The sequence below is a fragment of the Lycorma delicatula genome, chromosome 6 (assembly GCF_047948215.1).
Source record: "Lycorma delicatula isolate Av1 chromosome 6, ASM4794821v1, whole genome shotgun sequence".
Classification (NCBI taxonomy): Eukaryota; Metazoa; Arthropoda; class Insecta; order Hemiptera; family Fulgoridae; genus Lycorma; species Lycorma delicatula.
This window is the reverse complement of record NC_134460.1, coordinates 149,192,196-149,218,998: the sequence shown is the minus strand read 5'-3', so window position 1 is coordinate 149,218,998 and position 26,803 is coordinate 149,192,196. Positions and strand designations below refer to the sequence as shown.

At 29.8% G+C, this 26,803-nt stretch overlaps 1 protein-coding gene across 3 annotated transcripts; it reads left to right on the top strand.

Moving 5' to 3' along the window:
- The first annotated feature begins 297 nt into the window (after nucleotides 1-297).
- Nucleotides 298-21,549, top strand: LOC142326365 (transcription elongation factor, mitochondrial). Of its 3 annotated transcripts, none has more exons than XM_075368812.1 (6): nucleotides 298-451; nucleotides 572-705; nucleotides 3,602-3,833; nucleotides 6,559-6,708; nucleotides 9,614-9,777; nucleotides 16,687-16,830. In XM_075368812.1, the coding sequence occupies exons 1-6, from the start codon at nucleotides 401-403 to the stop codon at nucleotides 16,694-16,696; spliced, it is 741 nt and encodes a 246-aa protein (XP_075224927.1). In that variant the 5' UTR covers nucleotides 298-400; the 3' UTR covers nucleotides 16,697-16,830. The 3 variants fall into 3 exon arrangements, with proteins under 3 accessions (XP_075224927.1, XP_075224926.1, XP_075224924.1); XM_075368809.1 differs by lacking the exon at nucleotides 9,614-9,777 and adding an exon at nucleotides 20,849-21,549 and having other exon boundaries at nucleotides 299-451; nucleotides 16,687-16,861; XM_075368811.1 differs by lacking the exons at nucleotides 6,559-6,708; nucleotides 9,614-9,777 and adding an exon at nucleotides 20,849-21,549 and having other exon boundaries at nucleotides 16,687-16,861.
- Nucleotides 21,550-26,803: the final 5,254 nt, after the last annotated feature.

Below are 26,803 nucleotides of genomic sequence, written 5' to 3'. Positions count from 1 at the left end.
TTGCTATCAATAATAATCGTATTAAAGTAATATAGTTCAAATACCAATCGACTAATTTTTGTACATCGTTTATTTAGGCAACCCAATTGTTTTATAAGAGAAATTATAAATGTTACCTTATTGAATAGAGTACGCTGCATAATTTAGTATTAATATAAGTTTTGTTCAATTTCACTTGTCAACGATTATTAAAAAAACTTAAGCTTAATCAAAATTCTTTTTTCCAGTTTGAGATTCCAAACTAATAGCGGTTTTAACATAATCGTTTCGTAATACAGATTTCGCTATCTACACGTGTTTGTGGCAAAGTGAAATGTTTAAAGTGAACTGTAGAGTGCAGCATGTTATGTTTACGGTGTTTATAACCTAGAATCAAATTTAATTAACTAAAATAATTAGTATGTTCATTAAACTTGTTCGATTCAGTTCACGTATTATTAGCCTTTTTCCTGTAAGTTGGTCAACTACTTACGGTCTTTAGTAAAAATAATTTTAAAGTTATTTTATTTTATTGAAGAAGGTACCAAATTATTGTAATTTAATAACTTAGTCCCATTTGTATTATTTACAGAAAAACACTCCAGCATTTTACTTTTCTAGCTCAGCAAGAGATAAAACAAACAATCTGGTATTAGGGCAATATTCAGAAGAACAACAAGAACATGTCCTGAACGTTTTGAATACTTTTTCTAACTCAACCCCTCAGTAAGTACATGTCTTTTACAAAAAATAAACAATTATGTATATATTTTATGGTTAAGAATATATTAAACCAGTTTGGATTACATTATTTTTTCTGCCCCATTGCAGGTGAAAACTACAAGCCGTAGATTAATTGATGTAATCAAACTATTAATTGGATTAAAACCAAAAGCTTTGAAATAGAGAGATTAATGTTTTACACTCTAGTAATTGTAATTTCAAATTAGTACTTTCCTATATTTTCATCATAAATGCTTGCTAACTAAAAGCCAATAGGCCACCATACTTGCTTGATTTTGAATAAGTAAAGTCTAACATCGGCTGTGATCTTTTTGTAGCAGCAATATATTGATGTAAGAAGGAGAATTTTATGACCAAAATGTAATGCACTTTAATGAAGTGGTGTATTCCACCCAAACAATAATATATTGTTTAATTACTTAAATCTATTACAAATTAAGAATATAAATATATTTTCTATATTTGTAACTATTAAAAATTTTGTTAGTACAGTGCTCCGTAGAAAAAAATGGAGCAAGTTAATTAATATTAACATTATGATTATGTAAGCAAAATTATTATTTAATTTAAGCTGTATATAGATGTCCTATAAGTAATTCAGATATGGAGTTCATTTCAAAAATTTAGACAGGTCTAAAATATGGACCATTCACTTTATCAATTTTTCATGGATTGCAATGTTAAAACTGAATTTTTTAATGAAATAAATATAGAATTCCCTGGGTAATCCGGACTAATAAAAATTTGTAGCTGTTCAGATTATAAAAATTTGGATTATTGAGGGTTCAACTTAAAGGTACAGGATAAGGTATCAAGGCAAGTTCTGGAAATCAAAATAAGTGCTAACTAAAACTCTTTCTTTTAGTATACAAATAATGCTTTTATTACTGTATTAATATTTACATTCTAAAAATGTATTTTATTATTGATTCTTTAAAAAGTCAGTGGTTTTTGTATGTTTTATTGAGGTTAATGATTTTTCTACTGCGTCTTTTTGAATTTGAGCCAATGAAAGCCACTGAATACAAGTGTTAAATCATTTTACTGCTTCTTCATGCTTTACTCTCTTCGCTCCTACTTCAGTTTCATCATCATTTTCAACATTTTCATACCGCTTCAATAATGTCATCATACAATTTAAATTGGAAACATTCTTTGCGTCTATGTTAATCCAGTTCATAATATCTTCTATTATTTCTGGTTCAAGGTTAACAGTTCTAGTCACTTCTACCACAATTTCTATTTGTTTACTTAGATTAGTGCCTACTATTTCATTATCTTTAATTATAGAAGGTAACAGTTTTTTTCCATGATGCTCAAACTAAAGCCTTCTCAGTGGAATCCCAAGCAGTAGCAAGAGAAATCACAACATTTTTCAGATTAATTTATTTTAAAATACTATGTCATCATTTTGAGAAATTACTTGGAAAAGAAGGTCTTTTCTGTATTTAATTTTTATCGACTGGATCATGTTTTGGTGCATTCGTTGTAAAATGGCTGTGCAATTTGGTGGCAAGAACACAGTGGTTATTTTTCCACCTTCACTAGTCAAATGTTCTACATCCAGGTGTTATGGACAATTGTCTGTTAACAACAGAGCTTTCTCTTCCAAATTTATGGATTTCAGGTAATTTTTCACAGATGGTACAAAAACGCCTTGAAACTAATTATAAAATTTGTTAACATTCCAAGTATTTACCTGATTTCTGTATTTGACTGGCTATAAAAAAATGTTTGAACGCCCTTGGATTTGTAGCTTTACCTATTATTTAAAGCTACAATTTATGATTACCAGAAATGTTAGTGTAAGGCATAAATGTAATTTCCCCTTTGATATTTTTCATCATGGAGCAAAAACTTCAGCTCGATGAGTGAATGTTTTATGAGGCAGGACTTGCCACAGCAAACCACTTTTATCCGTGTTATAAATATGTTCTTCTGTCAGTTACAGTTCTTCAGTTTTTTTGAGAAGTTTATTTTGAAATAGCTCAACAACACTAGGATTGGAAGAAAGTTTTTCTCTAGTAATCGATAGACCTCTTATCTCATAACTTTTTTTAAATCCTTCCAACCAGCCATTGTTGGCTTTAAATTCTGTATATGGGCAAAGTTCAGTTTGAAAAAATGTTGCCTTAAATTTTATGATTTCTCTGGAGATTGGAGTATGACATGATTCTTTCCAGTAAAAACTCAGTTTCCTCATTTACTGCCAAGTCAACAAATTAATTTCAGTGTTTGCTGTTTGCTAGGCCCTGATATAGTTGATGACAAGTACGACAGAATTTTTTCTTTATTTTATTTTTATATCACTGATAGTTGATTTACCAGTGTTGTGTACTGCACAATAAGAATTTTTAATTTTATTAAAACAAAACGCTCAATTCAAACGAAAAATAATCGCTCATCAAACTGATTAACAGAAGATACATCAACTACTGGAGTTACATTGGAACAAGATAAACATTTTTATCTGCTACTATATGTAATGCGAAACAGATTCTAGAGAGGGAGTAATTTGTTACTGAACTGTGCTATAAATAAACATAGTCATCAACAGTAAAAAACCTAGTCAAAAAATCAATGTAGATAGGGGTGTAATAAACACACAGCAAACTTACAGCTTCTTGTAGATTTGGAAAATACCAAATGTAAAATTAACTTTTTTGCATTTTGTCGTATTGAGTTTGGATTACCCAGGGTTCGGATTATTCAGGGGCTTCTGTATTATGATTACTAATGCAAAAATTATACTCCATTTTTTCATATTCACCATCCAGATTCCGCATCGCAATGGTATCTAGGTACCAAGTAGATTTATAATATTAATTTTTTAATTGTTCGTTAAATTTAAACTAATGATGTATTTTTATTTATTCAGAATAAAAATCGGTGCAAAACAACTTAAATCTATTCAATCATTTTTGAAAGATAACAAAGAATTTCAAAATCTTAATCAGGTTCTTGACTTGAACGGAATAGGGCCTTACACATTAAAAAACTTATGTAATGGTATTCTTATTCAAGATAAAGGATCTAATGGTAACAAAAAGGCTGCTCCAAAAGTTAAGTCTGGTATACTTATACCTCCCCTACATGAAGCTCAAAAGCAGGTAGGTAAATATTTCATGTTTTGTTGTATTTTTTAACTGTATACTAAGTAACAAAAAGGATTAAATATTTAATCACCCATCCAATGTAGACTGAAACTATGATTGTGGAAAGTTAAATTAATCAAATTCTCAATATAATACAATTAAACCTTTTTCACCATATTATACTGTATAATTAAATCAAAGTTTATTATATTATACCTCTTTTTTTAGTGTTTCACCAGTGATAAACAATTTGTATACCTATTATTATTTGAATACCTAAAAATACTTCAAATAGTTTAAATAAATGTTAAAAAACAAACATACATAAAGTTTCTTTAATCAGTACTAATGTAACATTAGCGTGTTTTTAGACGATCTTTCATCTTAATTATAATTTCAAATTAAAGATTAAAAAAATTATAAATATTATTTAATAATAAAATATTTGTTTTAAAAATACCTCTGATGATGGATAATTAATTAGTTTTTATAATAAGTTAATATACAATTAGTATCAAAGTTTTTTAAGGTATGTTTTTTGTTTTTCATCTTATTTTAGTGAATATAATTAAGAAAACTTAATAATAATAATAATTTTTGTGATTATTGCATTTAAAGTCTCATTAAATTAACATGTAATTCATTACATGTTCAATACATACATGAAAAAAAAAAAAGATTGATTTTGTAACAATTATTTTCATGTTTTTACATAAACTACTTTTTTCTGTATTATTATACATAATTAGCAATGAAGTCCATCACATAAAAGAATATATCAGGCTGTAAAAAACTAGTTTTGGCAAATTATTTCATTAAAATGCAAAATATGAAAGCATTTGCAGGATGATAATCCATCCAGGAAAAGGGACATGCATCCTTTTTGCATGTTTCTGTGTTCTATTTTTATAGTTTCTATTTGATTTTTCAGTTATTTGTTGTTTTAAAGTTTTTTTTTCTTGGTATGCGACTTTGGTTTTCGTACAAATCAGTAATATATTTTGAAAGGTTTTTTTACATATATTTTTTATAAGTAGGGACAGAAAACTGTTTGTTATTAGCTATTCAAAGTTCGTCGCTTTTTTAAAAAAACCTAATTTTTTGGGTCAGAAAAATCTATCAAAATCTGTTCTATTTTAGAATCTTTAAGGATTAAATAATTAGGACGGTTTTGCAAGAAAAAACGTGTTTTAAGAATTTCTGAAAAATTTAATCGAGAAAATGTTTTGAACAGCACAGAAATCTCAAAAATCAGCTCAGTAGAACTCTAAAAATAAACAGATTTTATATTTTTTTTTTAATCAGTTTTTTATATAAGATTATTTATAAAAAACTTTTAAAAAGTTTTTTTGTCATCTGTTTGTATATTTGACGGGAAGTAAGATGAGACACTTATAATTTCTAATATAACTTAATTATTTATAATATAATTAATTAATTATTTATTTATTTATAAAAATATTCATTCTGAGGAAACTGAGATCTATGTAAAAGCACTTGACATAGAAGACAATAAAAACCAGTAAATGAATAAAATTAACTTCAACAAAGGAAATATATTAATTTATCTGCAATATGAAATCTACCAAAGTAGTAAATACCAATATTAGTTAGTGGGTAGTTCAGCGTCCAATCAGATTCTTTCTGCGGATAGTACTGACTTAAGAGACTATTTAAAAATCTTGTATCCAAAGTAATTCATAACTGATAAGCCTTTTAATTAAATAAAATTTAAATTTATTTACTTATTATGTATAACATAAACTAGAGTTGAATACATGTATTAAAATAATAAGCTCACACACAGGGATCAGGGGGGGGATCAGCTCACCCACAGTAGCATTATTAATTTGTTTTTATCTTTATCAAGACAACTTTCTCTTGCAAACAGCTTTTTTCGTATATTGTTTTTTATAGCTTTTCTATATTTTATTAAAATAAAACTAAAACATGTAAAGTAAAATAAACATTCTTAATTAAAATAAATAATTAAACTGACTAAGAAAAAATTCACTAAAAAAAGCAACTATAATTTTTCAGTTCTTTTTTAAAAATTTGCTTTTCTGAAATCAATTCATGTGAGCAATCTGTTGATAAATGTTTTTAATTAGGCATCGATAGTGAAATTTAAGTCACTTTTATTTTTTAAGTTTATTTTATTCTTAATTGGAATCAAATTTTAACTTTTTTCTCATTTGCTTCTTTTATTGGTCAACATAATTATCAAATTTATTTATGTCTTAGGTTATCTATCCATCAATTCTGACTCTAGAATTAATTTATCAAAAGGTGTTTAACAGACTTAAAAAATGTACTTTTACATTTCTTGTGTTACAATTATGTCTAAATTTGTTTTAAGATCTATCTGTCGATAATACTTGTTACTGAGATTTTTTAATGATTCAAAATTTAAAATTGTTTTACTTTGAACATTTTAAAAACAAAATTTATTAATTTAATAAAAAGTGTTAAATTATGTGTGTAATATAAGTCTCAAATTTAAAAATAAAAATCAATAGTTTCTAGATATATGGATTTCTGTTCAAAAAATAAAGCATTTTTCAAACATATATACTCAGAAACATTTTTTCGCTTATAATAATGCCCCAAAATTATTTTCTTTTAACTGATTCTTATTATATCCTCTAACAAATCTGTAATTTAAATTTTCTTTTTCTTTTACATTTAACAAAACAGTATGTTGTAACTGAAAGTAAATAATTTTCTTTTGTTTTATTAGCAAATCAAATCGATCACAGGAATACAAATTGGATATTTCTATATCAGTTGGGCAAGATTTGATTTAGCGACCAATACAGTTACAGACTGGATGCAGACTAACTTTAATAATGTAACCGATTTAAAGAGTCTGCATAATCTATATGAATTTGTAAGTAGTTGAAGAGTAAAACTAGTATCATATTTTATAGTTGTAACTACAGCTCTGCATACTTTAATTTACTTATGATCATACAATCCTCTTTAATGTTTCATTCTCATTAAAACATAAACTTCGACATCAGAAATGCAGGTCGATTATCTGTACTCTTCGCTTGATTTTTCGTTATAATGTTTACTGTTACTGTATTTTCTTTAAAAACGTTTCATTTAAATTAATATTTTAAATTTAATTTATTGTAAAGGTTATTTTATTATAGCATTGATGTATTTGGTTCATAAAGTTTGTTCAATTATTAATAGTCGATGAAATACACATTCTTAGTTGAAATGTATTGTGATAGAAAAACTCAGGGAATTATTTTACACGATCAGATGATGTATTAATAGCAAGAAGAACATAATTACTAGATATTTTTGTTATATTTTGTAATAAAAAGACACTACTAATAGTTTAATATCATTAAAAGACTAACTTTTAAAAAGTAAAGAGTTCTCTTTTAAGAATACATAACTTGCAAAGTTGCATTAAAAATTTACATAAATTAAGTTAAAAAAGTTGCTCCATGAAATTTTTCTTTATATTAAGGTACCATTTCTCAACCTGGGGTTCCAACCCCTGTGAAAGTTGTGGTGATATGAAAGGGGGGGGGGGGTCGCAAAATTAGCCTACAACTTTACACATAAACAATAATGAAATCATTTATTGTAAACATTTTACTTACATTTATAAGTACCCATGTAAAGAAAATAAATTAATTAGATGGTTGCGTTTGTTTTTCATTTAAATGATAAAAGACAGTTCCTGCATTTGGTTTTTAGCACAATCACAGACGAAAAACCCTTTTCACAGAGGTAAGATGTGGCGAATGAGATTAATATTTTCAATGCTTCTGTGACTAAATTTCCATATTCACTTTGACAAGCCAAGCCAAGCCAAAACATATCTGAATCTTCAGATGTGAATTGTAGTCATAACGTTTTATTGGCAAATGTTTCGATGAGTTAGTCCTGAATTTCAAATGGTAACTTAGCAGCTGCAGCAACATTTTCACTAAATGGATTCAGTACCCATCTTTTTCGAAAAATCATTTTTATCCTCCAGGAAATACTCCATGAATTGAATTTTTAGCAAATGAAAATGCATCTTCGTGTTATCCAAACTGTGGTGATTAATAGTGTCTTCTTCATCCAATTTTTTCTCAATATAATCGGAAGAGAATGGAAACATATCAAAATGTTTGCTTTGAAGGCAAATAATCCAAATATCAAGCTTCTTAATGAAAGCACAAACTTTGTCTCTTATTAACAGAATTTTTTTCACATCCTTGTAAATTCACATTCAAGTCATTTAAATGTGAAAAAATATATCAGCTAAGTAAGTCAACAGCAACATGTACTCATTATTCTGTAAAAACATTGAGAATGGCATTTGTTTATCCTGGAAAAATATTATTAATTCATCTTACAATTCCAATAACTAGGTTAACACTTTCTCCTGCAATAACCATCTCACTTCTGTATGGAAGAAAAAGAGATTTATTTTTCTTTTCGCCCATTTCATCAATAGTGTAGCAAACAGCCTATTCTGTACGTCAACTTATAATAAAATTTACCAATTTTACAGCTTAAAAACAGTTTGTTTGAAATTTACCAGCATATTATTTTGTGGTAAGAGCATATCTGTGAAGGAATCTGTGTCCATTCTGCCCTTGGTTTAAGACAATCTTTTAATTTTTTGGAGATCCACTGTTCTTTATTAAAATACTGACCATCTCAATTCTAGCAGGCAGTTTGAGGTTTGGACATGTTACCTACTCTTAATACTATGAGATAAGATGCTTCAGTGTACTTTTATCAGTATGGCATGATTTACAAATAGAAGCTTGTTGATTTCTCAAAGTATGTAATTTTCTTTTGAAAAACTCCAAGGGTTTGCTTTTACGATCTGGATGTTTAGTTTCCAAGCGTCAAATCAATTTTGATGGCTTCATGCTTTCATCGAAGAGTACTTGAAAACAAGCAGTGCACTGTGGCTTTCCAGCCAATGAAATAAAACCATAATTTAAATAACTGTCATTGTACAATCTTGCCTTTTTACCAATCAATTCACTGGGTATAGATGGCTCAGTTCGATTTTTCACACATTTATCCATTTTGCATAAGAATCTAATTGGAAAAAAAAACAGTTGCACTGTTTGATCACATACTAAAAAACCAAAACCTCAATTATTATTATTTTCAATGAAACTACGCTTTTAAAAATTTAAATAAAGGCACCAGATACACACTTCACGTTCAAAACTAAACTGACATGATCTCAGCTGTAATAATTTTATTATGTAATAAATTATAATAATTTAATATCATTGAAAATATTACAATAAAATAAAGTATTATTGAAATCATGGAACTATAATAATAAATAACATTTATAATAAATAAACATGTTTCGTTTAATGAACAGACACTAGTTATTAAACAAACTTAAAATTTAACAATAAATTATCATATCAGATAATAAAACATTAATAAAAGAAATTGCAGTAGCTGTTCAGAATGTTGTGGATGTTAGGAGTGGTTGATCTAGTAAATTTGGCTTCATCAATGAAGAAAATATGTTTCAAAAAATTTGGATTAGTACATTTTTAGATAACTCATTGGCATAGCCCAACACAGTTAGTATAATCATGAGGTAAAATAGTTTGTACTCGCTGATAGTGAGATGCATGAAGTTACTGCTCATTTAAAACTTTCCAAACTGTTGCATTACTAACATCAAACTCCAAGGCCAGCTCTCTAATCTTTTACCAAGATAGTTAGATATTTTATTTAATATATCCTTCTGGAATTTGGGTGTACATGTTGAATGTGGTCATTTATACCACGTTTTTCAGGTTTTAAGCTTCCTGTGTCTCGGAGCCTTCTATGAATGGGTGAAAACACTGTGTGAGGAGATAAAACTTGATTGGGGAAGTTTTCCTGATACAGCCGTCTCACCTCAAGGGTATTGTAATACGCGAGACCGTACATTAAATGCACATCAGCCATTTCTAAGTTGGTAAATATTTATATAGCCTGTAAATATGGTTCACATTACCTTCCATGGTGAATAAGATAATAGTAAAGAAAAATAATTAATTAACTAGTACAGCACAGATCAAACTATTCACTTGGTCAGTAGCAAAAGACAAACTAGGTATTAATCTTTATTTACATTTATAACAATGACTTGTTATCACAACATCTGTTTTAATGCAAATTATTTTTCAATAATAATATTATTCATTATTATAATATTTTCTTTTTTTGCAATATTTCAATATTATTAAATCATTATAATTAATTATATGATAACACTTAAAAAATTATTACAATTGAGATCATACAGAGTTATTTAATTTTATTCAGGAGGAAATGAAAACTGGTTTTTTAATCTAGTGTGACTTACTTCAAGAATTTTTGTCGTAACTTTGTTGTTTATGAACAGTTTTAAATAAATAAGGTGTCATTTTCTTCATCATAAAACGCTTAACGTCTTTTTGTAACAACATTACATTTAAATAAACCAACGATTGTAAAGATATTAAAAATTAAAAAGTTTACATGGCCACCATTTTGAAATGGATTTAGAAATCAGTTCATTATTATTATAATGCAAGTAAATCTCTAGGCACTCTAGCAGTATACAAAATTTCAGCTCGATATGATTAGCCATTCAAAAGAAATTTTTATGTTAAAAATATAAAATGGTGGCTATTTGGTAAACTAATCTTTTTGGACATATATACTGATATAAAGTTTTTCTTTATTTCAATATGGGTGGGGGACCATCCCCTTAATTCATGAAACTGGTTTTATAAATATCTTGTATATATTTTTATATATACTGTATTATATGGGTGTACTAAGAGGTAAGATAGAAAGCTAAGCAGATACCTAAGCTAAGATAGATAAGCTACGCAGATATGAAAAGATAAGACATTGAAATTTAAGCAGAACTTTTCATCAGGAAGTTTAATACTGTGAAGAATGTTAATGCAGCAGAATGAAAAATAGTAATGAAGAAAAATGTGGGACAAAGAGAGTGTTAATATAATCAAGAAAATGAGAGAATTATTTTAATCAGGATAGATTGAAAGCCTGAGACTATGGAAATAGTACAGATTTGTATACCTGGTTTCCTTATCAGTAGAGATTAAAAGGTAGAGAGAATGTATGAATAATATAACTTAATAAATATGCAAAAGAAGATGGTAATTTGTAATAATACAAGACTTGAATGTCATAACGGGAGAAGAGAAAATTTAATTGAGGAGTATGGTCTAGGTAAAAATATATAAACAAGAAGTAGACTTTCATAATTTTACATTAGTGTGTACTATTAATAGTAAACATCTTTTTAAAAATCATATGGAGACCAAAGGATATGGAAAGGTACCAGACAGGCAATGGGTTAGGTAGAGTTTTTGAAATTAAATTATGGACAACTGTGCCCAGTGGTACACCAAAATTTAGTTGCAAACTGAACAAAGAATTGGAATACAGACCGTCTAAATGAGAATGTTTTGAAGATAAAATCTGATTAAAACAGGTTCATATCTAGATATTACTAAAAAAAAACTGTTCAACGATTTTTAGGCATGAGGAGCCTATAGATAAAATATTAATAGTTTATAAAATAATATGGGTACCAAGGATGTAATGAAATTCTGTGTACAAGACATAGACTGTAGAGAAAATAAAATCTGGGATGTAGGATTAAATATATTAAGATTAAAAGATTAGCACAGAAGAGAAAAAATAAAGAATAACTACTACTCTAACCTATCAGAGATTAGCAATAAATTCACTAGTTTTTAGCCTATTGGATGAAATATACTAAAACACTGTATGAATGATATCCACTATACTTATAAAAAAGTCATCATCAGTAAAATACTACACACAACGTACAGTTTACTGCAAAATATAATTATTGTAAATTATTCAATTACTAAAATTCACCGCATCTAAATCAGACAAGTTAGAATGCTTATACTGTAAAAATACTCCAAAACTGACACGTAACCGTAACAAAAACATGAATTTTATTTTACACAATTTTGGTTTTCTAATTAACACACTAAACTCAATTGATAGCAGCAATTATAATTTAACATGAATTCATTCCCCCAATAGAGAGTATGTTACATTAAATACAGAACAATAAAAAATAGAAGATTTATTTTGTTATAGAAAATACATAATGTTAATGTACATCAAACAACATAATATAAAATCATTAGTTTTCAGCAAAATGATTGCTATGCTGCTTTCAAAACAAACAAAAAATACATCAGATCACATTCCAACAATGACTAAGGAGATTGCACCAATTATTAGAGTTGGTAGTTTAGATGCACTCACCGGGTTAGTCTAGCAGTTTAGCGGGCAGTAACTGCAAATTAGCTGATTTCGAAGTTGAGAGTTCTAAGGTAACCCTAGTAAAGGGATTTACTTTTGTATGGATTTGAATACTAGATCATGGATACTGGTGTTCTTTGTTGGTTGGGTTTAAATTAACCACACATCTCAGGAATAGTCGACTTGAGAGTCTGTACAAGACTACACACTTAATTTACATTCATATATATCCTCTGAAGTAATACCTTATGGTGATTCCAGAGGCCAAACAGAAAAAGAAAAAAAGATAGTTTAGATTCACTTTCTACCGCAGATTCATTGAACAGTTACACACTATTTAAAATAAAGATGGAATCATTTTAGCCATTCACCAAATAACGAAACTTTGCAGATTTTATATAAGTACATAAAATCCACAAAACTGTTTGTAAACAATGTGCAATATATATTAGCCAAAACCATCAAATTAATTAAATAATACAATACAAATCAAATATCCTGCTCCTAAGAGCTTTAATATCAGACACCATTAAAAGTACCACCGACTGCGATAGACAGGCAAAAGAACTATATTATACAGTTCATTCATTAAGTCATCCAGTCAAAAACAGATGCCAGTCCTCAGTTGTAAGTTTATTTTTTTTTACAGAATTCCTGGCAAAATGTTTCACTTGACACCTCCTTGTCTATGTCAGTAGTTTTGCAGCAGTACAACAAGCATGTAATTTTCACAAGCATAGCGTAAATTTATTGTGCAACATTATTTAATCATTGCTATCTTGAATGTCAGAATGTTTGATCGTCTAATTTCCTAAGAGTGCATTACCGAATAAATAGACTTATTTTTATTCACGGTCTAGATTTCATGAAACAGGAAATGAATGTCCCTTGATTGTAAACATAGTGGTTGTCCATCGGTGTTACAAAGGGATAGTCTGCATGACATCAGTTGTTTTTACATTTTTCAGGAAAGTAACTTTCTCAACTGACTTTTTGATCAGAGCTGTTCATTAGGCTACAAAAAATTTAAGTTCTCCCATATTGAATTCAAGCAGTAGAACTTAGAGAACTTCAATGCTGTAGATGGTTTAAATATTTTATTTGAGGTTGTTTGCACAGCTCATTGAGAAAATGGTTTTTATTCAGATGAAGTATGATTTCATCCTTCCAAATTCATTAACAGCCAAAATAATAGAATATGAAGCGTTGTGTTTGGTGTGCAGATTTGCAACAAACTGTGGTCGGATCCAATATTTTCACAGAAACATTAATTGCAGGATGTTATTCATAAATTGCTACAAATCGTGTAGCCTCCATTAAAACTGAAGAGCAAAACTGCTAGTTAGAGCGTGCTACTTGCCTTACATCCGATTCAACTATGGAGTTGTTGCATAAATTTTTTGATGATGATAACTCTTTATGGTCCCCAAGTTTCTCAATGCCAGATTTTTAAGTATGGGTCATCTAAAAGGTACTGTTTTCAAGAACAGTCTGCAGACTTTGGATGAATTTAGACAAATTATAGAAAACAGCATCTATAATATAAATGCAATAGTTCGTCGGAAAGTTGTACTAAATATGAAGAAACTGGTTGAAGCCTGCTTTAATGATCAAGATTTTGAACATTTATTGGTGAGGATGAAGCTTGATTTCCTGCAGGCCTGAGACACAGTAGTATCAAACGCTTGTGCCATGAGCCCAATCTGGCCTCGCAGATGGTGTTCATAACTCTAGATATGGCATCTAATTAATTTGCATTTGTGAAAGTCAAACTAGAGGTTGCTAAACTTCCTGTTGTCTCCACCTTAAGCCTGTTAACCAACATTTTCTCGAAAAGAATATTCAAATATATGAGCCAGCAGATAGGCCTAAGGATTCTGGGTCGCTGTCTTGCTTCCCCTTCCTGAGGAGCACAACTTAGGCAGAATTTCAGGACTGGAATCAATTCCCAGATGATTTTATAGTTGAAAGCATCAAGTGCGCACCACAGAGGATCAAACCATGTTTGATATTACAACTGGTCACCACAAGCTCTTCTGTGGTGACTAGTGGGATATAAATGGCAGCTGTTTTCTTGAGGTTCATCTTACTGAATCGAGGAAAGAGAGTCTTTGTAACTTAATAGAGTAGCCCTGTTGAGGACAAAAAGATTGCAACAAAATATTTTGTTAACAATTTTGTATCCGTATCATCAGATATCCTCCTTGAGGGAATCTAGAAGTTCCCTTGTTCCTGGAGATCTCATACTTCAGATCCTGCCAAATTCTTCTGAGCTTGTCCCACCAATAGGTACGAAGTTCGTTATCATGCCTTCTATTGACCCTCTGTAGTCTTTGCCTTCGTTTATTCATGAACCCCATTAACATCAACATTTTTTTAATAATTCAAACTATATTAATATTTATTTAACAAGGTATTGCAGAAAGCATTCTTAGGAATACTGCAATCCATAAAAAAAAAATGTCATAAGTTAAGTTCTTATGTGAGTAAAAGTTATACAAGTCATAGATTTATCTTATATGAGACATAGTTTTATATAAATAAAAAAACCAGATAACAGAAACTTTGATTAATATTACTTTCTTTTTTCTGTTCAGTCTACAAAATCACTGTAAGGTATTACTTCAGAGGATGATATGTATAAATGTAAATGAAGTGTAAGTGATTAATATTACTTACATGACCTCTGCATCACTATAAAAAAAAATTAACAATTTTAGAAACTGTAATTAATTTTTAGAGTTTCTTCATGTTTTTTATACTTGTAATGCAAAATACTTATACTGATAATTACATTTATAATAATAGCGTATAGAATTTTTTATCGTAAAACTATCAGACGAATTCTTTGTGCGAGATCTCTTTATTCAATAGTTTATTCAGGTTTATTGAAACACCAATGAAATAAAAACTTTTTTTTATAAAATGTAAAGATGCCTACAATTAGAAAGAATCCTATTTATAGTAAATGATTGTTTCAACCTGTCATTCAACAGAAATAGAGTGTGATTTGATTGAAGAAGATAATATTTATATTCATAAAAATTTGTAAATTTTACGACTTTTTTTATTCTACTTTATTGAGTTCAAGGAGAAAAAGAAAGTAAATATTTTATTTCTGCTGTTAAAGTTGTAAAGAATAAAATAATATAAATATAATATTAAAAACAGCTTACCAATATATTATAAGCATACTGAATATGGTATAAGCTTATGAAATATATTACATATAATATAACGTATTGGTAAGCTGTTTTTAATATTATATTTATAATAATTATATTTTACCAACGGTGCCATGTGTGAAAACTTAATGAAATAATATCCAACTTATTATTATTATTAGTTTTATTTGAACTTACTGTAACTAAGATAATAAAATAATAATAATATCACAGTATTTTAGGGTTCTTAAACCGGTATAAAATTATGTGAAGGAGATAGCCAATGAAGAAGTGTTACAAGGGATCATTGAAGTGCCCCACGTTTACAGAGCTTTTTAAAGTAGTGGTGAGACAATGTGACAGACCAAGACTAGAGTATATTGAACTGACTACAGCTTTTGGTATAAAACATATATGGAAAAAACGATATTAACACAAGGTAGAACTGCCTGGAGGAGAAAGACTGCTGCAAATCATCCTAGGATTGATACTACAAAAAGAAGAAACTGATATAAAAATGACAATTTGATTTGCTTGTTGAAAAATTCAAGTAAATATTTTTAAATAACTTGAAACATTTTTTCTAATCATTTTATAAAATATAATTACTATAGATCTGTTAGAACTAAAATTTAAAACTTATTTTATTTATAAGAAAAGGTTTTTTTTCTGTTTATTGTTTGAATATTAAAGATGTTAATTCAAAACTGTGGGATGTTTTAAATGTAAATAAATTTCACATGGCTTACTATGAATTTAATAGAAGATTTCTTTTTATTTAGGTGCTCAGAATTTCTTCTCATACATTTTATGTAGTGCTCTTTAATGTAATTTCTACTTGTTCAAGTAATTCTATAGACAAATTCCTTCATAAGTAGTGAAACACTTCACTCCTCACTTTCTCTTATAAGCCTGGCATGTAGTTTTATTTTTAAGAATGATTATGCTGTTTTAGGAAGTTGCTAGAATCTGTTGTCGACATAGGTTTCTACTTATTTACTTGTACGTTAATAATTTAATATATTAATTTGAATAAAAAAAAGATTCATTCTATGTAATTAGCGGGTAAAGATGATTAGAGAGAGGGACAATTTCAAATAATATTAATTATACAATTTACATGTTTTAACTTGTACACTTGCGATAGTTTGATTGGAGCTGTAAAGAAATCAGCACTTGTTTTAATCTAAACATTTAGTTCATAGGACTTAGGTAATTTATGATTAATCTAACTAAAAAAAATGTTATATTTTGAGCAAACATTTCAATTTGGTATTTAATTCTACGTATTTTGAGTCTATTAATTATTAAATAAAAACAAAAAAGCCATTTCTTATAAATTCATGTAACATTATTAACATAGTAATCTAATAATTATTATTTTGTATCTAAAATAATAGGTTGTTTTAACAAAAAAAAGTATTCCTGAGAGTGATATTTATTTAATGGAAAATACAAATTGGAGTATTTTAAGCGCCCAAACTAGTCTTTTTCAGCATGTGAGAGCTGCTCACACCACCGCAGTATTTCTTGCCTTGCTTAACAGTGATCGATCAGATGACAGGAATCTATCAGGTTAATAAATATATTTTTATCTATAAAAAATAAGTATATTTTTATGTTAGGAACTGACTATTAACATTTTAAACAAGGTAAATATAAATGGAACTATACCTCTGTCACAAAAATGTATTTATCAACAAGTTCAATTTTTCAGTATTACATATATTTTTCAATCATCATATGTGTACGATTGTTGTTCAAAAATTATATAAAAAATCAAGTTAATTATTATACTGCTTCAAGCTAAAAAAAAATCAAAATTTCAGTTAATTGGTTTTGAGATTTGTAACAGTTATTTCAATTTTATTAATTATTATTTGTTTTTGATAAAAATCAGAAAGTTCAGGGATGTATTTGAACTCTCAAAGTTGTGCATAACTCATCTGATAACTGGAAAAAGATTGGATATATTTATAAACATTTTTAAAAGATATCTGCAAAGTTTAAAATATGTAATTACTTATAAGTTTATAATGTATAATTAAAGTTTCAAATACATAATTTTTATAAAATAAATCATTTTTCGTTCAGGAAATTAAGATTAAAATTTAAAAAGTTACATTAGTATTATTTATAAATTCACAAAATGAAAGTGAACTAGAGATAAATATTAAAAAACACCTTTGCTAAAAAAAAACATTGCTGACAATTATTGCTTTTTTGTTCTGGTTTGGTTACATCGTGATTTTGTATTACACTAGCAAATACCCTGTTTGAATTTTTAAAATCAGAAGATCAAGAGTGTACCTTACACATGCAAAATTAGCCTTTAACCTACTAACAAATACTCAGTTTGAATTTTGAAAATCAGACAATTGTCTGCGGAGATATTATAAGAGCATCCCATTGCATCTTCCAAAAAAGTGCCCCAGGGGCACCCCATTTGTTACCAGTTGATGGTATGATTGGTCTAGCCTCACATGAGGTGCTTGCATCATCTCACCACTCTAGCCTCACACACAGTCCTCCACAGGAAACCCATTATTATTAAATAGATATATTTATTAAACAAACATTTTTTATACTTATTTAATATTATTATTATTTTTTAATTTAATGTTAATTCTATTATTTTTTTAGTAATATTCATTCAATTGATTCAAATCCAGCTCACACAGTGAGAGGTTCACAGTTCATTAAAGTTTGTACTTCAACCGACAAATTTTCGCTACTACATACATACAGATGTTTATGTAGCCTATTAACACTCTCAGTAACGTAAGGATTCCAATATGGGATCATACATCTAAATCGGTTCAGCCAGTGAGCTGCTATGGTGGAACAAACAATCAAAGATACACACATACAAACATTATACTAAATACATTTCACAACTTAGTGGGCAGTCGTATAAAAATAAATTAAATAACTGTATATCATCAAGTATTGTATTCATCATATATTGACTTTTAATTATCAGTGAAACAAAATAAAATAATAAAGAGCCATCAAAGGGAGAGCTATGTCCTTGACAAGCCACTACTTAGGAGGAAAATTAGGTGGATGTAAGTAAAGAAATATGAAAAAAGTTATTCTTTGAGTAAAATTTTGAGATACGAGACCCATGGTGACTATGTCCTCCATTTTTGTTTATCAATTCTAGCCAAAATTAAATATTATCAATGACTCATATTCAGAAGTCATAAAATAAAATTGAAAATCTTTTTATGTCGTCTAAAGATAACAAGAAAATAATTAAACAGGTTTATTGATTTATTATCCACCTTTTACTTTCTTTTCCTGTTTAGCCTCTGGCAATTACTGTTCAGATATTACTTCAGAGGATAAATGAGGATGATATGTATGAGTATAAATGAAGTGTAGTCTTGTACAGTCTCAGTTCAACCATTCCTGAGATGTATGGTTAATTGAGACCCAACCACCAAAGAACTCCGGTATCCACGATTTAATATTCAAATCCGCATAAAAATAACTGACTTTACTAGGACTTGAATGCTAGAACTCTCGACTTCCAAATCAGCTGATTTGCGAAGAAGCATTCACCACTAGACCAACCACTTATTACCAAATATACTAACCCACCAGGTTACTCTAGTGGTGACTGATCATTGCAAAATCAGCTGATTTTTGAAGTAAAGAGCTCCAAGGTTCGAGTCCTTGTAAAGGCCTTTATATGGATTAGAATACTAGGCTGTGGATACTGGTGTTCTTTGGTGGTTGGGTTTCAATTAACCACATTGGGAAGGCAAATGACAAACTACCCATAAAACCTGCAAGGAAAATTCCAATGGCAAAAACATCAAAACACCTACAGAATCACCAAGGGTCAAACACAACTGAATGGCTAAATTTTTTTTTTATCACCAAATATCATCAGAATTGTATCGTAGCTACCTAAGGGACATTAAATTATGTAAAAACGATTTACCTACCCTAAAATTTTGAGTTACAGAAACCATAAGGTCTGTATCTCCTCTCCCCTTTAACTAATAATGACTAAAATTAAATAGCTTCAGTGCCCCATATACAGAAATCATCATGCCAAATTTCATTCAAATTTTCTAATGATATAATTGTCTTTTTGGTTAGAGAGGGAAACATCAAGATTTGAAAAAACTCCTGACATACTGAATTTGAATCCATACTATATTGACAAAAATGTGAGGACGCCCCTTTTTTTGGGTTTTCTGGGTGAAATCTGCTTTATGGCAAATGGTATGAATAGCTGAAACACACTAATTCAAATACTTGAATATAAATGGATGCGTAAGAAACCATAAAGCATAAGGTAGCAACATTTTATTATCCCCTAGAATATTTTGCATTAGACTTGTGATGCAATGCTGCATATCAAATACAATCCCCAAGGATGTGATGCACTGTTAGTTGGCAGTTGCATCGTGCACACAAATAGTTGCATCTGTTTGTGTCATCAGATATCCATGAGTAAGCATAGCGCGTCCTATTCACAAACGACAGTTATTTTGACGGTTATTTCTCCAGGATGACACTGTTTTCTTGATTTGATGAAACTTTTTGTTAATATTAGCATTCTACTCACTTTGCCACTCATCACACACCAAACTCTTTACAAAACCATGATCTTTACAAGATCATTCAAAGCGACACGACCAGTGAAAAGAGCCTGGAAACATGCCTCCTTTGCCACACCCGTCACCGCGCTCGTTGCCTGAAATCACAATATGGCTCCGGATCCAACAGTGAGTAGCTCACTGTTGTATTACAGTGATTCATTTATGAAGTGACACAATGAATCTCACAGACAACAGGGTGTCTGGAATCGTGGTTAGCAACAGAACATACATATTTGGTCTTCCCAGTATTACCAGCATTTTTTGTTGCAGAACTGTATGGCACTAATAAGGCCTTACATATAATTAGCCCTAAATTTTGACCTGTTCTTGTTTGCTCGGATTCCACAAGTGCCTTACAGGCGATTAATGATTGTAAATTTGATTCATTTTATCTACATTATTTAATTAGAATAATTTTCTTTATTAATAGAAGTGATATTTGGTCATTTTTAAGTTATTCAGGTTTAAACAAAAATTGTTTATTCGGGTCCTCTTAAATAAAAACAAGTTTTAATGAACAAGTTACTTAAGATGAATGCTTGGGCCTTCTTACCAGAACTTCCTGCTAATTTTATAGCTAGAATCTAATTTGGATCACTAATTGCCTTTTAACACTTAAATTTGGCTTGAATATTTTACTAACTATAAAAAAAAATGTTTCTGGAGTCTCATTTATAACAATTTTTTTCATTAATTTATGGTAGAACAGGTTCTTTTAAGGTATTACTATAATTTACGATATAACCAAATAATTATTTTCATGAAAAATATTTATTATATTTTTATAGATAATATTTTTTCATGAAAAAATATATTGCTTTCAGTGCAATTAAAAGTGTTACTGCATCTCATAAACAGATCTATTTTGTTAGGTGCTGTTAGGCATCGATCGTTTATGATTTGTACACCTTACAATAGCTAATAAAACCTTTTTTCTTTTTAGATATATCATCATATTCTACAAGAAATCGTGTTTATTTTCTTAGAAGCTTTTTACCGACTCGTTATTTCAAAACATTAATCGGAACAGAAAGAGTATCGCCACAGAAAATGGTAGAAGAAATGTTTGATGGAAATTTTCCTGAATACTGTATGACATTTTATATTAAAGAGAGTTGCAGGGATAATTACTTTATTCAAGATAAACCAATGAGAGAATGCTTATGTCAATCGCTATTACTAACTGTAACTTTTATAGAAGTAATAATAAATAATAAAATATATATGAAATCAAATAGTAACAAAAAATAATATTATACTTGTATATTTTAATTCATTAATGAAAAAAAATGCTGTTTCTTATAATATGCATTAAAATAAATTTAATAAATTACAACTAGCACCTTATCTGCATATTTTAATGGATTGTTTATATTAATACTGAAATAGTATTTATGTAATACAGCCATGATTGAATTAAAATATGCTAAAATTCTAATTAAATAGAAAAGTATAAACTTGGTAACTGAAAATTAGATTTTCTTTAAATATGTGTGTAAACTTTTATTTTCAAATATTTATATATATATTTATTTATTTATATGTATTACAAAAAAATCTGCCATGAAATTTCAGTTATCTGTTGTTTGTTATTGTACACCACTGTACCTTTAAATAAAAATAAAAATTTTTTTATTTCCATAATTTTTTTAATTAATAATCACATTAACGTATAAACTTGTCTTATTTATTTCATGTATTACAATGTTAGATCACATAAAATGTTATTTAAGTGGCCCCATACAGCAGACACAAAAGAGACCTTAACTTCACTCATATGATTTACACGAAGGTGAAGATAAGATCATAAAGGAAAGACCAATTTTCTGGCACAGCTAGCAGAAATTATATATTAAATTCCACCCTGTCTGTTTAAACCAACCTGTAATCATAAGAAGTGAAAGTGAAGATAGAATTTAAGACTGCCTTATACTAGAAATTATAAAAAAATATAGTGGGAAATTATAAAAAAACATGAAGCAGTTTGATCTGTTTTTCTTATGAAAGCAAAGGAATAGTTTGCACAAAGAAGTTAGTAAAATCTTGTGTAAAACACACAGAGACTGAGTCTCAGTGAACTTCCTTGGAGCCTTCCCTCAACAGTAAAAAGAAAATGATTTCATCATTTTGATAAAATTCATCGGTATTGTGATGAAGATTGTAGAGGTATTTTATGCCCTGATTCTGGGTCTACCTCTAATTGAAACCAGAGAACCATCAATAGCAGCTGCTGAAATTCAGGTGCAAGTAGTAGACACACCTTCTGCATCACCACCTCAAAAGCATCAACAATGAAAAATCAATTGTTTAATGTATTAGCACTTAAGTTGTAAATACTAGTTTAACATAGATTCAGTTTCTAATTATAGACTATTACTATTACTTATTACACTCGCAAGCAGTTTTTATTGTTACGAGTTATCTTTTTGCAGCGTCAAATGTATGAACCGCAAGAAAATTTTGAAAACAAATCTGAAATAAGCACAAAATTTTCATTAAGATGACTGCAGTTGTTTATGTTCCTGACAGTGAGTAATGTTTTTATGTTCCTCTACATATTGTAAAACTATTTCTAAAGTTTTTAAATATGCTGCATGTATGTATGTCTTACTTAATAAAAATACTAGTTCCCCGTTGCAGCTGTATGGTTACTTGCATTTTCAGTTATGGTCAATTATTTTTAATTTACATTTTATTGTCTAGTAACGAAGGCAGGTGCAGCCAGTCGCACATACAGTAATAATGGGTGGCTGTGTTGGTTGCAAATACCCTATTTGAATTTTGAAAACAGGAAGATTGGTTGCGAAGATGTAACATTTCCAAACAACCATGATCTGTTAGATGGAGGATGTACCTGATGAATGCAAAGTTAGTCTTTAACTTACTAACAAATACCCTGTTTAAAAATCAGACAGTTGTTTGCAGGGATATTATAAGGGCAGCCCCACTGCACCACCCAAAACAACTTACCAGGAGCACCCATTTGTTACCAGTTGATGATGATCAGTTTAATCTTCCACAAGGTGCTTGCACACCTCACTGCTCTAGCCTCACATACAGTCTCCACAGGAAGCCCATTTTTATTAAACAGAATTTTTTTATTTTATTTAATGTAAATTTTTTAAATTATTTTTGTAATATTATTCATTTGAATCGTTCAGGTTTAAACCCAGCTCACACAGTGTTAGAGACTCAGTTCATTAATTCAATTCATCACATGTTTGTAGTTCAACTGGCAAATCTCCATTACTACATCATTATATGCATATAAATTTTTTTCCAAGATGAAATATTTCTAAAAACCTTCTGTTATGCCAAGAAATATGAGTACAAATTTGGTAGGGATTGATTGAGTAGTTTTTTGTTCATCCCGAACAAACAGAAATCCGTGTCCCCTTTATCTAATAGTATAATTGAAAAAATAAAAGTTAATCATTAAACATAACAAGCAACATAATTTTGTTTGTCTTCAGTCATTTGACTGGTTTGATGCAGCTTTCCAGGATTCCCTGCCTAGTGCTAGTTGTTTAATTGTGGTATATCCCCGACATCTTACATCCCTAACAATTTGTTTTACATATTCCAAACATTGCCTGCCTGTACAATGTTTCCCATCTACCTGTCTCTTCAATATCAAAGCAACTATTCCAGGATGTCTTAAGATGTGATCTATAAGTCTGTCTCTTCTTTTAGCTATATTTTTCCAGATGCTTCTTTTTTCATAAATTTGCTACTACTCCTTTTTATTTGTCACATTACCCACCCATCTGATTTTTAACATTCTCTTATAGCACCGTGTTTTTGAAAAGCTTCTAATTTTTTCTTCTCAGGTACTCTGATCATCCAAGTTTCACTTCCATATGAAGCTACACTCTAAACTTATTCTTTCAAAAATGCTATCCTGACATTTAAATTAATTTTTGATGTAAGCAAATTATAGTTCTGATTGAAAGCTCATTTCACCTGTGCTATTCTGATTTTTATTGCTCTTGCTTTGTCTGTCTTTAGTAATTCATTTTTCAAATAACAAAATCCTTCTACCTCCATAGTTTTTTTCAAATCCTTTTTTTACACTCAGTGCATATCATCAGCAAATCGTAGCATCTTTATCTTTTCACCTTGTATTGTTACTCCAGGTCCAAACTGTTTTTTTTAAGATCATTAACTGCTAGTTCTTTGTAAATATTAAAACATAACAGGGATAGCGAACATCCTTGTCTGACTCTCTTTCTTATTACTGCATCTTTCTTATGCTCTTTCATTATTACTGTTGCAATAATAATTATCTATCTCTATACTTGAACCCTAAATTTTTTAAAATGCTGAACATTCTATTCCAGTTTATGTTATCAAATGCCTTTTCTAAGTCTATAAATGTCATGTATGTTGGTTTTTTTTGTAATCTTCCTTTTATTATCAATCTGAATGCTAAAATTAATTTCCTTGTTCCTACACTTTTCCTAAAATCAAATTAGTCTTCTCTTAACATTTCTTCCATTTTTCTCTCAATTCTTCTGTTCAGAATTCTAGTTAAATTTTTTTATGCACGAGTAGTTATGCTAATCGTTCTGTATTCTTCACATTATCTGCCCCTGCTTTCTTTGGTTTCATGATAATAACACTCTTTTTGAAGTCTGACGGAACTTCCCCTTTTTCATAAATATTACAAACCAGCTTGTATAATTTATTCTGCAGGTATCCTGTTTATCCCAGGAGTCTTTCTCCCATTCAAATCCTTTAATGCTCTCTCAGATCCAGATCTCAGTATTTGCTAAAGAAAATGTTATCAATGCTAGCGTACTGGTAGATTTATTGCACCTAACTACGAAGGGCTATGTTGTGGAATATCTAAGCAGATACTACAGACTTATAATGCAATATTTTGAGGATGCTAAATTTCAAAAAATTGATCGAAATGCCTTTATGCAATGTTTAGACAATGCTAGGGTACCAAGCAATAAACAATCGTACAATAACAATAAGGGGAAGGATCTGACTAATAATGAGGTTAAGTCTACTAATAATAGATCCAACTAAAAATACAACTTACCCCCACCAATCACAGATCAAAACAAAGTTGTTCCTCATCCAAATACGAATCTGAGGTATGTCGGTGGACGATCATAAAAAGTTCAGTCTCTCACCAACATGGGAAGGACGAGTATATTAAAACGTGTTGTCAGTAACTGGAACCGTAAGGATAAGTTAATGAAGTTTAAAACGAGGTGGTGGACTGTTAAGAAGTATAACTGAAGGAGCTGCTAGAGCATTATGATCTTACATTAAAGAAAAAGCATCAAAAGGCACTAAAAAAGTATTTTATAAAGTGGTAAACAAAGGCATTGGTTTACTACCGGTAGAATTAGAGCGAGACAAGACTTGGACCTCTGTGTCTGCTGAATAATGGCTCGTGCACATTTATGTCATCACTGACTGGTACTTTGTCCAACAATCGATCTCTCCTTATACTATCGAGGTTACTCCCTCATCTTAATTGGTCTGTTGGCAGTGAACATAAACTAATTATTATTGCTTTTGGTGCCAATGATGTGGTGAACAAAAGACCACTGAGATGGACTGTTGAAAGAGCAAATTGGAACGGTTACCATAAAGCCTTCCCATCACAGGATGACGATAGTGTTAACACCCTACATCAACTTACCTCTTTTACCTCCTTGGTGCTCAAGAATGCTAGTATACATTCCACATAGATCAAGATATCCCTCCATTCCCTGGTGAAATGATGATTGCCAAAATAGGATTGACCGCAGGTACTGTGTAAATTTAACTGCAGATCTACAAATGAACATGTGAATTTGTATCATACAGCTAGAATGATATGTATGGTGTATTCATAGACAAAGGAGAAATTCTTGGAAGAATTGCATACACACAATCTCATGTACTACTCCCACGTTTAATGTGTAGAAGCTTCGTGCAATTTGCAGATCTCAGAAACAGTCTACCCTCAGATTTATTCATGAAGGAGAAACTTCTCAAGTTATCTTCTGCGGTCACAATGAAACTGGAAGACTGTTTTTGTTCGGTATCCCTAATATCATCATATACTAACAAATTTCAGATATAAGATACAGATGGAAATAATATCACTAAAAGCTGGTGATTCGCTCATTGAATTAAATGCTCCCTTTACATTCAATGAGTTATCACATGCATTAAAAAAACTCACATGAGATCTCCCCTGGACCTGACAACTTTTGTCTCAATATGTTCTCAGACCTTCCCAATTCGGCATTACATCACCTGTTGTGTATTTATGAGTTGTTCTCCACCCAAGTCTTACCATCCATCTGGTTGTAGCCATTGTCATACAGTACTTAAAACTGGAGGCAAAATATGCTTCTCAGACTACCGCCATATCTCCTTGTCAAGCATTTTGTGCAAAGTGATAGAGAGAATGGTGAACTGTAGGCTTACATGGTATTTAGAGAAATATGCCTTGATATCTCCAGAATATTCTGCCAAGGACAAACTTCCATTGACCATCTGGTATCACTGGAAGAAGCTATCCAAAATGCTTTCCTGCTCCATCATCAACTCGTCACTATTTTCTTTGACATCAAGAAGGTATACCACACGGCCTAGCAACATGATATTCTTAACACACTTAAAGAATCAGAAGTCGTGGGCAATATGCTTGCCTTTATTAGAAGTTTCTTAAATGGCTGAACTTTCTGTGTTTGTGTTGGAGATTCTATGATGAATAGGATCATCTTTGAGAATGGAGTGCCTCCGGGAAGTGTATTAAGTGCCTTTTTTATTATAGCCATCAACAGTATTACTAAATGTCTGCAGCCACTTGTTTCATGTTTTGTATTTGTTGATGATTTTTCTACATATATATCAGCTACTACAGAATACTATATCTTGCCTTGAA